Source organism: Zonotrichia leucophrys, chromosome 2, assembly GCF_028769735.1.
Source record: "Zonotrichia leucophrys gambelii isolate GWCS_2022_RI chromosome 2, RI_Zleu_2.0, whole genome shotgun sequence".
Classification (NCBI taxonomy): Eukaryota; Metazoa; Chordata; class Aves; order Passeriformes; family Passerellidae; genus Zonotrichia; species Zonotrichia leucophrys.
In genome coordinates, this window is record NC_088171.1 from 43,220,929 (window position 1) to 43,237,597 (window position 16,669).

The 16,669-nt window shown below is 37.8% G+C and overlaps 1 protein-coding gene across 1 annotated transcript in view; it reads right to left on the minus strand.

The window, feature by feature from the left end:
* Window positions 1–16,669, minus strand: part of SNRK (SNF related kinase) — a 39,969-nt gene that overhangs the window by 6,519 nt on the left and 16,781 nt on the right. Inside the window, exons 4-6 of the mRNA XM_064704731.1 lie at window positions 6,121–6,262; window positions 3,032–3,244; window positions 1,822–1,956 (exon numbers count right to left, since the gene is read on the minus strand). Of these exons, the coding sequence (XP_064560801.1) occupies window positions 1,822–1,956; window positions 3,032–3,244; window positions 6,121–6,262 (490 nt within the window). The remainder of the gene's footprint in view (window positions 1–1,821; window positions 1,957–3,031; window positions 3,245–6,120; window positions 6,263–16,669) is intronic.

Genomic DNA, 16,669 nt, shown 5'->3' on the forward strand with positions numbered 1-16,669 from the left:
TATTTGATGGGCTTTCTTTTTTCAAAGAAGCTGACATTGAAATGAGGGGATGATCCATCATGAGAGAACTGCTGAGGCAAAGCAACAGAGGTGAGCTCTCTAACACCAAGCTCCAGACCATTTATGTCTGCAGACCCTTAGATGCCTGCAACAGTAACTCTTCTCAAGCACCTGCAACCACCTAAGATAACATTTCCTACATTAGTGATCACTGAGTGATTCCTACATGAGTGAATGATGATTAGGTGCACACAGTACAGGGTGCAGTCCCACCTGGGGATGACAAAGACCCTAAGACACTGAAAACACTAACATTCATGGAGCATCAACTCCTAATTCAGGGAGACAGAATGGCATTCAGAAGAGATGCCTCTAAAATCTCAAGCCTGAATCCAAGGTGACAACCATTGGAGACTTTAACCTATTTTCCCAAGTGTGTGTCGTTACTCTGTAACAAGTGTTCATTTTTTTTTGCATTTAACTTGACGTAGTAGTATCTTACTTTTATCAATTAGACCAAGGAAAACTATGACTGTGCACCAGAAGGACATCCCAGCATTTACTCCTATTAAATGATTTCACATATGACTTTGCCTGGAAGTTGCACAGAGAAACTTTCGGAATGAACAAGTTATTTTGTCTTTTTCTCTAAGTCATACAGATAAACAACACTGAAGGTGTTACTGGAGTTAGCAGTGCTAAACATCAGCACAAACACTTAGTATTCTTTTCTCATTAATAAATTATCTACTAACAATTGCTATTATTGCTAGTAGCAATTACCAGTATTTTACCTAAATAGGCAACTTTTGGAAAGACTGGATGAAAGTTAATGACAATGCCTCAGTACCTCCTCCACCTTCACTGGAACAATTTTCAGGATGGGCCAATGAATATTTTATCCAATACCAGCAGATCCCAGTTTAACACAACTCAGGAAAGAAAACCAACAATGTTTAAGAAAAATAACTGCTCAAAACTTGAATCCTCCAGTATCTATGTGGAAGTGGAAACTATACTATTTGCCTTTTGGGTTGGGTGTTTTGGTTGGTTGGTTTTGGGGTTCTTTTTTTGGTTGGTTGGTTTTTTTAAAGCATATTCTGCTGTATCTGAGAACGTGGGATGCTTTGGTAACTGGCTGCAGAGCAAATGAACTGGCTGAACATGGCAATACCAACTTGATGCCAGAAGCCAAATTCTCTCCTTTTAGTTTTACTGTGTCACAAGCTGAAGCTTGGAAAATCTCAGGAACCCTTACTATTAGGTTTTTTTAATTCAAGTTTTTGTCAAACAAAACCAATCTATTGCAGTATATTTAAGTAGATGATTGAAATGGTAAATTCAATAATTTTTATTAGACAACAGGCACAGCAACTGACATGAAAAAGAACATAACCTACAGGTCAAATTTAGAGGGATTTCTCATTTATAACTAATTCCATATCAGCAGATTTATGGATTATGCAACTAATTTTTCTCCAGGGATATTACATAACACAATTTGTATGAGGAGCTGAAGGTCAATGAACAAACCCTTTTCTAGGAGGTGTGAAAACTTGCCTCTTTAGGTACAGGCTTCAAATTGCCTTGTCATTTCCTGAGAAGGGTAGGAATTGAAAATATTACGTGCAACTGATTTCTGAACAGTTTCTGAAGTGTCTACAGCCCTTTGAAGATATTAAAATTTGCAATGAGTATTTTACTATTTTCCAGAAAGCAGTACTTGAGAAATTTAATATTCTCATTAAGGCAATTTAAAAAAACAAACAAACAAAAAAAACCCAAAACCCCTCCCAGTCATTTAGATTCCTAAATTCTCACCTGAACTGGGCTTTGATGTTGCTGGGGCTTGCAGATCTGGTCTGAATTTCCTTCTCTTGTTTTTCTCGCAGGATCCTTTCAGCTAGTAAGAAGTAAGTAGCAGTGATGTGATTGTATTTGTTAGTCTCCAATGCCCTGAGGAAAGTACAAAACATGAAATAACCCATCCATCAGTGGTTTCTAACAATTGGACATGCATCTTGCAGCTTGCTGTGCTTCCCAAGCAGGAAGAGTGCCTGAAAGCAGGACTACCCATTTCTGATCTTTTGACAAGCATGCCTTAATTTTATTAAAAATAAAGGGCCAACAAGTCCAGCAATTTCAGCTATAGTTGAGAGGAGACATCCCTAGAATACCATCCATCAAAAGTAAGAAATTATTTTTTTATTTCCCATTCTTTAAATGTCAACTGTTTTTTATTAATGTTCTGCACCAATGATGGGCTCTCCCACTGGCACATGCAACCACAAAGCACCAGTATTTGGTTATGCAACAAATGGAAGAAAACTTTAATTATTTTAGGGCTGTCACATTGAGTTTATAGCAAAAATAAGTTCATAAACCAGTAAGCATCACTCAGACATTGTAACAGAATGGCTGCCCCTGTTACACAGCTAAAAGCTTAGGAAGTGAGACTGCTGCTTTCCCTTCCACATAAACAGTGTTTAACAGCTGAACACATTAAGAAAGGAAAAAAATATTTCAGACCTCTTTCAATTTGGGGAATATTTTAGAAATTTGGCAGTTTTATTCTATTAGAAGCACCTATGTAGTTTTCTAGCAAGCTCCCTCAGTGACACTGACAATTATGCATTACATAGATAAATGGAATAATATTTTAAATTAACAAAGATTCAGGTACACTGGAAATATGCTAAGGGGAAAATGCTAGAATTTGTCCCCTTCAAATATGTGTGAGAGATGAAGAACAAGCATGGATTCCAAAGCACTTAGGTTTACTCAAGACAGCTACAGCAGGAATCAACACAGTGTTCCAACACATTTTTTGAAGTTATTCCTAAATTTGGTTATACTTAAGTACTTCTGAACCCACAATACCCTATCACAGAGCAAGACTGCAATACTTTGTTTATTAACTGAATGCCCTGATATTTAAACACCAAAGTGCCCAAGGTTCTCAGGATGTTCTTGAATCAAAACCAAGAGGGGCACAAAACCAAGTGCATCCATCTGGACACTGCCGACTTACTCCACTATGGTGTCTCTGTCTGCGATGTCCCCAAGAACCATGCGCTGTATTATACTGTTGTGCTCCTCCTCAGACAGGTTTTTGTAGGATACAAGAGGAATATTATACTTGGTTGCAGGAGATGGATCAACTCCTTGGAGCCATGCATGGTTTTCAATCTCTTCCAAAGATGCCCTTCGCTTCGGGTCTCTCTGCAACATCCGTGTAATTAGACTGTGAATAAAAAATAAATCTAAACAAAAATGCACACACGTGTTTAAAAAAGCAGCTGTTGTGAGAGCAACATTAGGAAGGCATTTTCTGCTGTCAGGTCACACAGATCTTCTCAAGTCCCACAGTAAACAATGTGATGGGAAACTGTTTAGTCTCAAAGACACTAAAAATACTGCTAAACTGAAACAGTTTATTAAAACTATAAATACCATAAACTCTACAGGTTTAATTTACTGTACTAGATAATTAATCTGATTTTTCTCATTTATTTGATTTTAGTAGGTTTTATAGGGTAATTACAGGTCACAGGTGGCCTATCAGCTAGTAAAGTAAATGGTAAAGTAATAGAAATGTGATTTTTTTATTATTGCTGCTGTGAACAAGTATATGGAATGTCAACAAATAAACAGAAATATGTTATTCTGAAGTAACTATCAGAAATTTGAGTCTTCAGCATCCTTGAAAAAACTGATTTGTTCTACCCACATATAAAAAAACTAAACAGACCAATCCCTACTCTGGGATGATGTAGGGACAAATCTACTAATGAGTTGATACTGAGATTTTACAAATGCTGGGAAGAAAGTGCATGAATTCCCCAAGTAAACAGAGAAAGAAGACTTCATTAGCACAGCACATCTCTGTTCACTTACTATACATGGAAGATTCTTGGGGGAAGTATTTTTGGCTTTGTTCAACAAATATGGATATATGGTTTTGTTGCCAAGGTTACAAAGAAACTCTATTGCTCCAACATGTTCTCCAGTTCTCATACAGTGCTTTCTCTTCCACTGAATATACTATACCATGCAACTTCTGACTGCAAGGCCACACACAAGGCACAAAATTAATCACAGTTTTTAATGGGTTTTTTTTGTTTGCTTTTTTTTCCTGTGTGAGATGATGTATAGATTTAAGAAGTGGAGGTTAATCCAACCTTCTTAAAAATTCTGTAGTAAAAAAAGTCACATTTCTTTTTATTAGCTGTGGTCTCTTTCCTTACCAAGAGGAAAGGCAGGGTGAGACATGGGACCCTTAAGTTTCTTTGCTTTAGTTAATATTATGACAGAAAGAGAACAAACTCCATATTTAATTTGACTTTTTTTTAAACTACATCTGTAGTAAAATGTCACAAATGCAGTACATGTGCCTCCTGCTTGAAGCTTATGCATCTCAATCCACAAATGCTTTCACTCCAAGAAGGAGGTTTAAGCACTCCCAGAGTCTTTTCCCTAAGAAAACCTAACCTATAAAGGACCTGGGTAACTGGCTGTACATTGTTCCTGCTTTGTACAGAGAAAGCAGATCTGGACGTGTAAGCAAATCATTGTTAGCAAGTATATTAAGCAAAAGGCTGCAAAAGGTAAGGTTCCTGGCCTCACCATGCAGCATCTCAAGAGACTGATTTGATACAATTCACTGATAAGAGCTCCCTCTTAAACCTCTTCCTGTATTGTACTTAAAACCTCTTCCTGTATGTGAAGCTCTTCAAGCTCAGAGCAGCTTTCCCATGTTACTGCAGGGTGCTAATGACAAGACAAGAACACCAGATATGGCACAGAATTACAGAATCATTAAGGTTGGAAAAGACTACTGAGAGCATCAGGTCTAGCCAGTAAAATAGCACCACCATGCTCACCACTAAACCATCTTAAGTGCCAAATTTACACTTCTTTTATCACCTCCAGGCACAGTGATTCTACCACTTCCCTGGGTAGCCTGTTCTAAGACTTGACAAGAAATTTTTCCTAATATCCAATCTTAACTTTGAGGTCATTTCCTCATCCTATTGCTTATCACCTAGGAGAAGAGACTGACCCCACCTGGCTACAATCTCTTTTCAGGTGGTTTTAGAGAGCACCAAGGTGTCCCCAAGCCTCCTCTTCTGCAGGCTAAACAACCCCAGCTCCCTCAGCTGCTCCCCAGCTTCAGTGCCCTTCTTTGGACACAATCCATGACCTCAATGTCTTTCCTAAGAGCTCAGAAACTGAACACAGGGCTCAGGATGTGCCCTCACCAGGGCTGAGCACAGGGGATCACTGTCCTGGTCCTGCTGGCCACAGTGCTGCTGATGCAGGCCAGGATGCTGCTCACCATGTTATGCATCACACTCCTGGACTGCACAGATGATAGGTAAAGAAAGGAATGGTCACCATGACCACAGCTGTAACTTCATTCTTTGGTAAGTAACAGAATTCTAGATGCTGCTCTAGTTTTTTTGACTGAACCAAATGCATTTTCCAAGCATTTATAAAGGCATCTGGTTCTCTGTACTGATAATTAAAAGATACTCTACTGCAGATTCAAGAACCCCAACAAACATTTTAAAATAGTCTAAATGATGCAACTGGGATATATATTTAAAGGCCTGAAGGTCATTAACCAATAGGGAAGCATGGGAAATACTGGAACATATCAATAAAAAGGCTCCAGTGAACACTGCAGAAAAACACATCAAAAGGAATTGTGACTTCTAAATGGATATGGTATTTCCAGACCAAATATTTTTCTCCCTTGACAGCCTAGGATGTTAATTTGGAGTTGCAATTTCAGTAGGAGATGAGCAAATCTTCCTGTGTGACAGGTTTTGGTAACTTGCTGTTTGGACAGAAATTGATAAGCAGCAGTACATTCCTAACTCTTGTGACAGAATAATCTCAACACCACCTGGTAATTTGTCCAGGCAAAGAGTTGGCCAAAGCCAATCAGTAGTGAGTAATTTCTTCAATTCTTTATAAAATGCATGACAACTGAGAGACATAAAAGGAAGAGTATCAAGGAACATTCTATACATTGATAATATAGTATGGGGAAGTCCCAAAAGTAATGCAAATCCACTTCTGTGATGCTTCCAAGTTGTTTAGTACTCTACTTACTCTTTACATTCTCTGGACACGTGAGGTGGCACCGTATATTTGCAGTCCATTATCATAGTCAGAGTTTCACTGTCATTTGCTTCTTGGAATGGTGGTTGTCCACAGACTAACATGAACAGGATGACCCCCAAACTCCATATATCTGCAAATATAAAGTACATATTTTAAAAACCCAAACTGTTGAGGATACAGACATAATTACCATCCAACCCATGAAATATTCTTAAAATGCATACTGGGGTGATTATTGCACTCTTCATTATGAGCATTACTTATGGAAATTACAATTCCACTGAGTACAAAATACAGTAGTTCCATTGCTTGACAGCTTTTACAGTTTTCAAAGGGGAAAAAACCCAAAATTCATTACTTCAAGGATGCATAACAGTTTGAGATGCATTAACACTTTTGACAGCAGTGTTAGATAAAGCTGAAAATAATCTGGTCACTTAGAAGGCAAGAATTCATTACCCTTTTGATAACAAGTAGGCACAGGTTATTCAAGAGATTTGAATTCAAAGCACATTCCTTTCTCAAGGACTTGCATAAACTGTTCTCTGTATTGTTTACATGGTTCTCAGAATCACAGAATCACTGGGTTGGAAGAGACCTTCAAGATCATCAAGTCCAACCCATGCCCTGACACCTCAACTAAACCATGGCCTCATCCAGTCTTTTCTTAAACACATCCAGGGATGGTGATTCCACCACCTCCCCTGGCAGACCATTCCAGTATTTTATCACTCTTTCTTCAGTAAAAAACTTTTTCCAAACATCCAACTTAAATTTCCCTTGGCACAGCTTAAGGCTGTGTCCCTCTCGTTCTGTCAGTTGCTGCCTGGAGAAAGAGACCAATCCCCACCTACTCAGTGAGGTAAGAAATCACAAAGAAAGTCACTTATTTCAATAGGACTGATTTTGCTGTTGTCCTTTCAATGATGTTGTGTTCCTTTAAAACTTGGAACTTCCAATAGTAACTAAATTAGTTTATGTAAAATCAGCTTCTTATACCAATGATACTTCAAAGTGTGGAGTAGTGGGTTTGGGTGCTGAGGTTTTTTAAAAAATATCCAAACACAACAATTAACAGCTATTTCTACTACACTCTGGGACTCTTCTTGTTTCATTCTAATTCCTGTTTGTGTAAAATAAACATTTAACAACTCTCTTGCTCCCCAGTGGAATGGCATACCGAAAGATGAAAAAGAAGCACTTGGGGCATTGAAGCCCTGTAGTTGCTTTCTGCTTAGTGTAATAGCTAATATTTAGTTCAAATTCTTATTAAGAGCCTGCCTAAGAAAAAATATTCAATGAGTGTCACTGCATTCAATAAAGGAAACATAAATATTAAGAAATACATCATATAGCAGAAAAATAAATAACTTGCTCCAATATATGGTTAATAAAATCTTCATGATCTTAAACTTCAGCTACAACTCCATGCTCTGGGAATTTCAGCAGCAATTTTGGGTCTTAAACCCTTAACACGTTACAGATCTGTACCTAGGAAAACCAAACAGCTGAGAGATGACTGGGAAGGCACCTCCCAAGGAAGAGGGGAGAGCAGCCAGCAGTGATCTGGGACACAGAGCACACCAGCTTTTTCCTGGAATGACTTGCAAGAGGGATCCACATAAACTACCTACTCAGCTGCATCTTGTCCATTCAAAATACTCAATGTGCATTTCATGCTGAAGGATGGCTACAATTTTATTTACCAAAGTAAATCACACAGATTCATCCCTAGAACAATTACTCATTTTCCTAGTTATGACCTATTCTTCTTATGGTTTAGCTGACAGGGGAATAAGAACACTACATGGTAATTTTCTTTAGAGCTCTAATTTGTTCTAAGTATACTGTTAAACTCAGACAATTATTGCATTTCTGCTATGCTCACTAGAGCCTCAATCCTGTAGGTACTCAGCATTTTGAGGCTGCTGTACCATATCATGCATACCTGCAAATTCAGCATGATCATCACCATGTTTACAGATTCAGTAAGTATTTTAGTACTTAAATAACTTGAGGCCAGAAAGGCGATGTTTAGGAATGCAGGACTTTAGAAACCCTCACAAGACAGGGAGGCCAGTTTCACCTAAAAGGTTCACATTTAATTTTGTAAAGTTAATTGTTGTCTTTCTGCTTGTTTAGTTTCCATGCAGCCAAAAAGTTTAGGTGTATTATCTACCTCCCGTCACACAACAGATTACATGAAGTTTTTACAAGCACAAAAGACAGGTGAATTTATGCATTTCTGTGACCAGTCATCTTTTTTAACTTTGCCTAAGATCTATGTTCTGATTTGAACTATCCTAGTATTCTGCTCAATACTTCCCCACAACAGAATAGAATGCTTCATGTGTTCTTTCACCATGAAGTATTTTACAAGAGTCCCCACAGTATTCATTATTACAAACTACATTTGCTATAATAAAGCAATACATACTGGCTAAATGTAAGCCAAGAGAAAAAAAATGCTGGGGAGGGGAGCAAACTAATTAAACTGTTAGTTAAAAATAAGCATATAAAAAGTTTATACAGAAGGAAAAAGATAGCAGTGTAAGAAATCAAGCTTAAAAACAGTAAGATAGTCCTGAGAAAAGGACAGCAACCAAAGATGAGAATTAAAGTTCCATGAAATTGCCATATACAGAAAACTCTACCAGAGCTTGAAGTTTCAACTGCACTGAGCAGATGCTGAACCTACAGTTAAGTATTTTCCATTACAAGGCAGCCTCCTAATTTATTTTTTATTTTACACACATGGCTTCTTCTCTGGGCTATGCATACACTTTGCTGTATTTCGATTTGAAAGGATATGTGTAGTAACAGGTGCTGTTTTAGTTTTCCAAAAGTTATTTAGATAAACATGTATGCACACTTCATAAAAATAAAAAGCCCTTTTTAGAAGCAAAACCCAGCTGATTGTCTAAATGCAAACAAAAACTCCCAAACCACTATTGCTTGCCATTATGCAATGTCCATTGGATATCAACCTTTATGTTTTCACAAATAAAACAGTAATTACTGATTAGCCAGCACATAACAGAGAATTTTGTGTATTTTTTCTTTCACTAGTTACTGTATTTTGTAGTCTGTACCCATAGGTCTTTCCAGATAAGAAGAGCTGCAAAAAGTAAAATGAGATCATTTTAACACAGCTGTATGAAAATAGAATAAAAACTCTGGTTAATAATGAAATATACATCATGCACTGAACTGCTACTGTGTTTCACTATATCACAAATTCTGTTTAATGCAAAAAATACACACTAAAAGGGCATAATGTGTATGCAGAAAAAGTTTTTTAGAAACTAAAAACAGTGCTAAATACCATTTAACCACATTATGGCACATTATGTAGACATTCTTAGCCTCTCAGTGAAGAGCACTAGAGCAGCAACAACTACACTTTACCTCACTCTTATAAACTACAAGCAAAGCTTGCTATTATACTTTTCTGACAAATGTGTATTTTGTTATCCTGCCAGCACAGCAGATGTTTATTCTGACGTGAGCAAGAAGTAACACTGGACAGAAACAATTACACGGCTTTTATTCTCAGCCTATTTTTACAGCTGCAGCTGTAAAAAGATCAACTTCACTGCACCTACAGCCAAGGTGACTAAAATGACTCAGCTTGCGGTGTCATGGACAAAGCTGAGCAGCCTCAGCAAAACTTAAATGCCTACTAATAACCAGGAAGCAAGAAAAGAGTATGCCTGAGAAATCTAATCCACATGTAACACTGAAAAATCACTGGGAGGCTTAGTGCAGACCCTGTTATGTCACACGACAGATGTCATCTTAGCAGCACCTTCACAAGCCCTGCAATACCATATTACAGCAAGCCTCTCATCTCTGGAAGCAGAGCCATTTGGATGTCTGCAGGTGTACTAAGAGAACACATTCAAGAGTTCTGTCCTGCCCCTTCACATGCAAACTCTCCAAACAAGGGGTTGATTCCTTGTCCCTTTTCTGTGCCACAGCTTAACCAGACCACATCAATTGTTTGCAACTCCTCATGCAACTAAAGCCAACCAACCAGATGACTGATGCAATGCCACCTTTAATGAGGCTCTTGTTAACACAGCTGCACATTTTTCAGTCAAATTCAAAATTCAAAAATTTGAAAATATACTGCAAAAACACTTAAATGTATAGCTCTGTTCTCTAAATATACAATTTTTGTTCACTCATTTAATGTAATAATCACAGTTAATTTTGGAGAATTCTTCTACTCCAGAATAGTGTAATCTAGCTGAAAGATGCAGGATCTTTAAGTAGGGTTGTCTTATAGAAGTTAGTAAAGGATAATCAGAGGTTACTTTATTATATTTACCAAGTTTTATTATTTCCCCAAGCAATACACAAAGCCATACACAACAGTGTTCATTACCAGAACTTTGCCCTGTCATAATCAGTGTCAGTGCCAGTTCTAGATTTGAGACCCTTAATTGAAGGAACACAAGGAAGAGAAGGGTTACAGAGACCATCCTTAAAGTGCAGATTCAAACAATCATTTTTCACAATTTCAAGTTCTTTTTCTACTCTTAGTAACTAGCAATTAGCAGATGAAGGCTTTATGGAAACTGCTTATTTCTGCCTTTCAAAGGTCATCTAATGTGCGCTCTTTAGAAAACTGATGGAAAAGCAGGAATTAGGCCCAACATGCTGCATGCATTTAGCATTCTTAATCACCTGCAAAACTTCAAGTTGTTATAATAAAGGAAGGCACAGTTCTATTCTGCAGTAGCCAAAAATCAAGGTCTCTCAAAAGTCCTGTGAAGATCTCAAGATATAATTTAGCCTTTAAATTGGTTAACTTGAAATTGTCATTGCTATGACAAAGAATAAAATAAGAATAAAAGCAGTAGTAACTAGCTGCAGTAGAGAATATATTTTTTTCTTTTCCAAGTCATTAAATAATCAGAAAAGGACCATGAACCATGACAACCAGGGCTGTGTATATGCAACTTCCTTGCATAATATGAAGTCACTGCCATAGAAACCAAGTTACAACATTAGCTGTCTGTGCTACGCCTGTCTTGAATACGGGGTGGTCAAACATCTGTCACGTTCAAGTTTGCACACTGCACAAAGATTATCCATATTCATCTGCTTCACCATTTCATTGGCCACTTACTGCTTTCTGAAGTTTGTGATTTATTCCTAAAATAAGTACTTAGGACTTCAGCAAGTTACAACTTAAGTGATACCTTCATATTCCCTCAATTTCCTACTGTTCCTCAGTCAGACATTTGTCACACTTTATATATGCTATATGAACTTGTGATTTTAAGCAATGAAAAATCCATATTCATTTTGGAATAGACATATTTGCATTTACATACATAATGTAAATTGAGTCTACGTACTGAAGTTGTTTATTTCAGACCTTGATGGGCAAAGGGTTGATTTTTTCCCTCCTAACTTAAATTTAGAACTGCTTAACAGTTTACAGTGTATATTGCTCAGCTGATAAGATGTATGTTTCTACATAAAGTCTCTTTCTTCAAACGTGACTTGTAATATTGAGTAAATTTAGCCAGGTTTTACAAATTTCTCTTCACATGATTTACTGTAACAGCTGAACATTATAGTTATTTTCTACTAGGAGCCACTTAAGCTAAAAGGAAACAAACCCACTTTTATGGAGATGACAGAGGTGTTTACATGTTTATTTTGTCAACAAACAGACTGGATAAAAGAAGGGTGGAAATGGACCCCAATTTCCAGGATTATGGGCAGTCACTCTAACCCCTGCGTTAAGGCACTGAAGAAGGTTCCCCCTGCTGCTGCTACCTTTTCAGAGGACATTTCATGAAGAAAGCCCAATCCATAGAGACCTGCTGAATGCAAGCCTTAGAAGAGATTCAACACACCAGCACTTCAATACCTAGTTCTTGTATGCAAAGCTAAATAGGAAAAACATCTATGTAAGATCATCAGTATCTCTGCACTCTGGGGATGTTCAGGGCTGGGGAACAACTGAGACCTGCAGACTGCTCTTTTGAGCTCAAGACACAAAAACCCCGAGGTGAACTACTTCATGTGGATTGGAGGGTGGAATTGTGATGGGCTCAGGAGCAGGTACAGGCTGGCAGCTCACGAGGATAAGTAGCAAGCATGCTTGTTACAAGCTGGAATTCAAGAACCTGTTCACAGAATAGGCTGAGGGAAACTGAATGAATACTCAAAGTATAGCACAGCTTCACAGAACTGTCTGAAGAACCAAAACACAATTTAAGAGTAAAAATTCAAATGACAGGTGAAACACTGTAGAAAATGAGACTTCTACTAAAAATAGTGATAAAACATTATATACAACAGTACAAAAGATAAAAGCTGGTATCATACCAGTGAATCATTTGAATGGTGCTTGTTGATATACTTGTGCTTCTAAAAGAGAGTATGAGAAGTATTTCCACTCCTGTATAAGCTAAAAATCTTTAAAAGCTGCAGCCCTTGCATAAAGTCAGTAGTGAGAAGGTAGAGAATAATTGTGAAAAAAAGAGTTCAGCATTTCTGTATATCACAAGTATTTTTACACTGGCATGTGCAAAGACTACTGAAAAATCTGGAATATGCTCAAACTGGACCAGTAAAATTTCAAGTGTAAGAGTAAAGAATAAGGATTACTTTTTCAGAGAAACTCAATTTTTAGCTGATTTAACTATTCTTTCATGCTTTAATTTTTAATGAAAAAGACTTTGAATAAACTCGTATATTGACCTCTCCAGTTCTCAGAGAGGCTACCATCTGGTAACCCAACTTTTTTCATCTTTCTATAATGGCATTTATTTTTCCCTTGCTGAACGCTGAGGAAGAAACCATCCACAATCAAGGCTAACATTTTTTAAATTAACATTCAGAATGGGGGTTTTCTTTGTTTTAAAGCAATAAAAATCCCGTCTATATTACTATTAGTACACATAGCAGACAAGAGCATGAAGGAAAATCTTTTCCTTTCCTGTCCCTCCAAAAAAAGAGCATAAATAGCAAATGGCATTTAGCAAATTATTTCCCTAATTAGATTATCTGTCTGGTGAAACAGTCTGTTTTAAGTTATCTCCCTTGACTAAGACAACACAATCATCAGTAACTAAGTCATATCTTCAGAAGTGATTCCTGTTCTCATTCAGTCTGGCAGCCAGTACTCATTCTCTGGAAGCCCCAGCATAAGGAGGACACGGAGCTGCTGCAGGGAGAAGGCCATGAAGATGATCAGAGAGCTGGAGCACCTCTCCTGTGGAGACAGCCTTAGAGAGTTGGGGTGGTTTAACCTGGAAAAGAGAAGGTCCTGGGGAGACAAAAGAGCTGGAGAGGGACTTTCCACATGGGCATGGAGTGACAGGACAAAGGCTGACGATGACTTTAAACTGAGAGGGGGCAAGTTTACATTGGATATTTGGAAGAAATTCTTCACTGTCAAGGTGGTGAGGCACAGGCTGTCCAGAGAAGTTATGGATGCTCCATTTGCTGTCAGTGCTCAAGGCCAGGCTGGATGGCGCTCTGAGCAACCTGCTCTGGTGAGAGGTTCCCTGCCCAGAGCAGAGGGTTGGGAATACATGGTCTTTAAGGTTCCTTCCAACTCAAACAATTCTATGATTTCATGATTTTTCCCTGAAGTCCATAGCATGGGTTTTGCTGATTGAATAAAACCGCTAAAATAAAAACAACTGGTTTTTTTTAGTTACTAATACATTTCAAGTTTCAGTATTTTAACAGAAAATATCACCATTGAAAGGTCTTACTGAACACATGCATTCCTTTCTTCCAAAATAGCCTGTTTTACTCCAAATCATCAGTTCTGCATTTAAAAATATATTCTATCTCCTTTGATATATGTTGGTCAGCCAAAAAAGTCACTGAATCTATATTAAAAAAACAAACTAAACCAACATTTTCTGCATGAATTCCAATACTACTCCTCCAGAAAATAATTAGCCAGAATAAAACCCAATAATAATTAGTTAAAAATAAAAGGAAGTTTTCTTCTTTATAAAATATGTTTTCAAAATCATTGGACATACCAAAGTCTACACAGCACATACGGCTATTGCACATGTTTCACTGCAATGACTTTGTTATTTTTTTGGTATATAAAGATAATTTGCTTCTGGTATATTAAAAATTCTTCATGATTTTGGATGAACTATCTTTTCCTACACATTTTAGTTGTATAATGCATAATTTGTACTTTATTTAGAAAAAATTAACACCTGAATACAGCTTTACACATGAATGCAAAACTTGGGCATCTGGTTTATAACTAGGTAGTACACCACTGATTTTGGTCCCACCAGATCTGTGTTGCCAAATTAGTCAGCCACAAGCTGGAAATAATTAATCTGAGTACATATTTGAAAGATAGATGAAATTAAGCTTCCTGGCTGTGGAGATGTATTCATCATAACGAAACCTTGCTGCACAACAGCAGCTTGAAATACTATGAAAACAGTTCTCCCATGAACACAGCAACATGACTGTATCTCTATTTAAATTACAGTTTAGCTGATATAGCAGTAACTGAAGCCTATCTCGACAGTGTCTCTGTAGTTTCACTTGGATAAATTATTCTTTGCTTCATCCAGCAGTTTGCTGGTGAATGCATGGAAACTTCTGCATAAAGTAATCCAGAACAGAACCTAAATTATACTTGATAAATATTAACTTGCTCAGATTTACTGAGAAGTTATCAGGGTCACAGATTCCCCTTGTTCATTGCAGCCCATCACATCAAAGCTTCACTTCCCAATGCAAGGCTCCAATACTTGCAATGTAACATCCTCAATTTTAAGCACTAAAAATAGTTTCTGGTCAGTACAGTAATTAGATTGATGGGGAAAAAAAGAACCAAAGGATAGCAAACTGCATGAAAACTGAACTCCCATTTCATTAAAAATAAACTTCACTATTTGCATGCAAGAACATAAATACTTTGTTATCCTCAAAACTCTGACTTTCTAAAAGTGTTCTACAACCAATTTGTTCTGTTTGCCCCTTCTAAAAAGTATAAAAAGTTAATTTCTGATTTGACTCAGTTTTTTCAGCAGTATGATGAGACACACAGCAAAGCAAAGTTAAGCAGAAAAGCTTGGCCACTAACACCAGTACACTAGAGAACACAGCAGAACAAAATACACCTAATGCATCAGTTTCTTCTGTTTTGCTTCAAATAACATTTGAAGCCAAGAACTAGAGTGTACAATTCTCCTAAAAATAGACTGGCAATGATGATGAATTTCAGTCAAAAGAGTTTCTCTTACACAGAAGGTGGAAAGTAAGTGAGCCAGGCAGAGCTGGTATTACCTAAACTTCCTAACTCAAGAGACAGGTCCTACCCCTCTCCCCCAGAACTCTTCTCCAAGCTCCAGATTCCTTCCCTTCACTTCCTGTGCAGCACCTCTTCCACTCCATCCTAAGGGAACATGCAGCTCTGCTAACCTGGCAGAAGTTTAAGCTTGCAGAGAGCAGCTTTTCTGTCAGTTTTTGGCTTTCTAACAGTTTTCTGTCAAGTTAGCTGCTAACAGTCAGTTCATCAAAGGGCCAGCCATGCAGCAGAGTGCAGCACAGGAGAAGGGGTAGCTCTGCACTGATGCAAGCAAAACAGAAGGGGAGGCACACCTTATACTGGAAGCAGCCAAGTATCACAACACTTTCAGTGCCCTTCCAGCCTCAAGATCATTCCATACTGTATCTAAGTATAAATGATCTGAAGTGCTGAAATATAACAACGACAAGGGAGATTTTCTAAACCAAACAAGCAGAGAAATGCTTCTAATTGCTGAGAACTTGGCTATAATCTGATTTTGAGCATACTCAAACTCCAAAATGTTGCCAGGTATGCTCAGTTATTCAATATTGTTTATGATCTGCAAGTATCTTACAACCTTCTTTTTTAATACCAGTCAGTCAAATCTTATATTCAGTAGTTTTTTAGTGCAAAAGGTTACTGTATATAGCCACAGGTTGACATTAGTCATTCAGTTTGAGAATCAAGTGTTATACACACCCAGGAACATCCAAACCAGCTCCACACAGGCCACACAGGGTCACTGGGGCTAGCTGGCTATGCTCAAGCACCCTGTGAACATGGCTGAAGCTTGGAAACACTAAGCACACTCCAGCAATACTATATTTAAGTAAAAAGCCCTTGCAAATGCTTGATGCAAAAAGGAAAGAAAAGAATTCCAACAGACACAAAGTGGGTCTAAAGGCAGTGTATCACCATCTCAGGAAAGCAGAGAGTCTGTATAACAAGGCCCGTTTCCTTCTGCAATCAAAAACACATGACCAGGTAATGAATGCATAGTTTTACCATACTGACAGAAGATATCCAGGTCTGAGTTGTGCAAGCCCCTGTCTAACTACTAAAGCAGCAGAAGTTATCTGCAACTTCCAAGGCAGCAGCAAGCTGCATTTGGACTACAAAGTGCCAGTTGAGTAGCACTGAGCTACAGCAGCCACAATATTCTCGTTAGTCATGTCTTTTATGAAGAACATCTTGCCACCATTCTCTGTGTGTTGCTGTGATGACAAA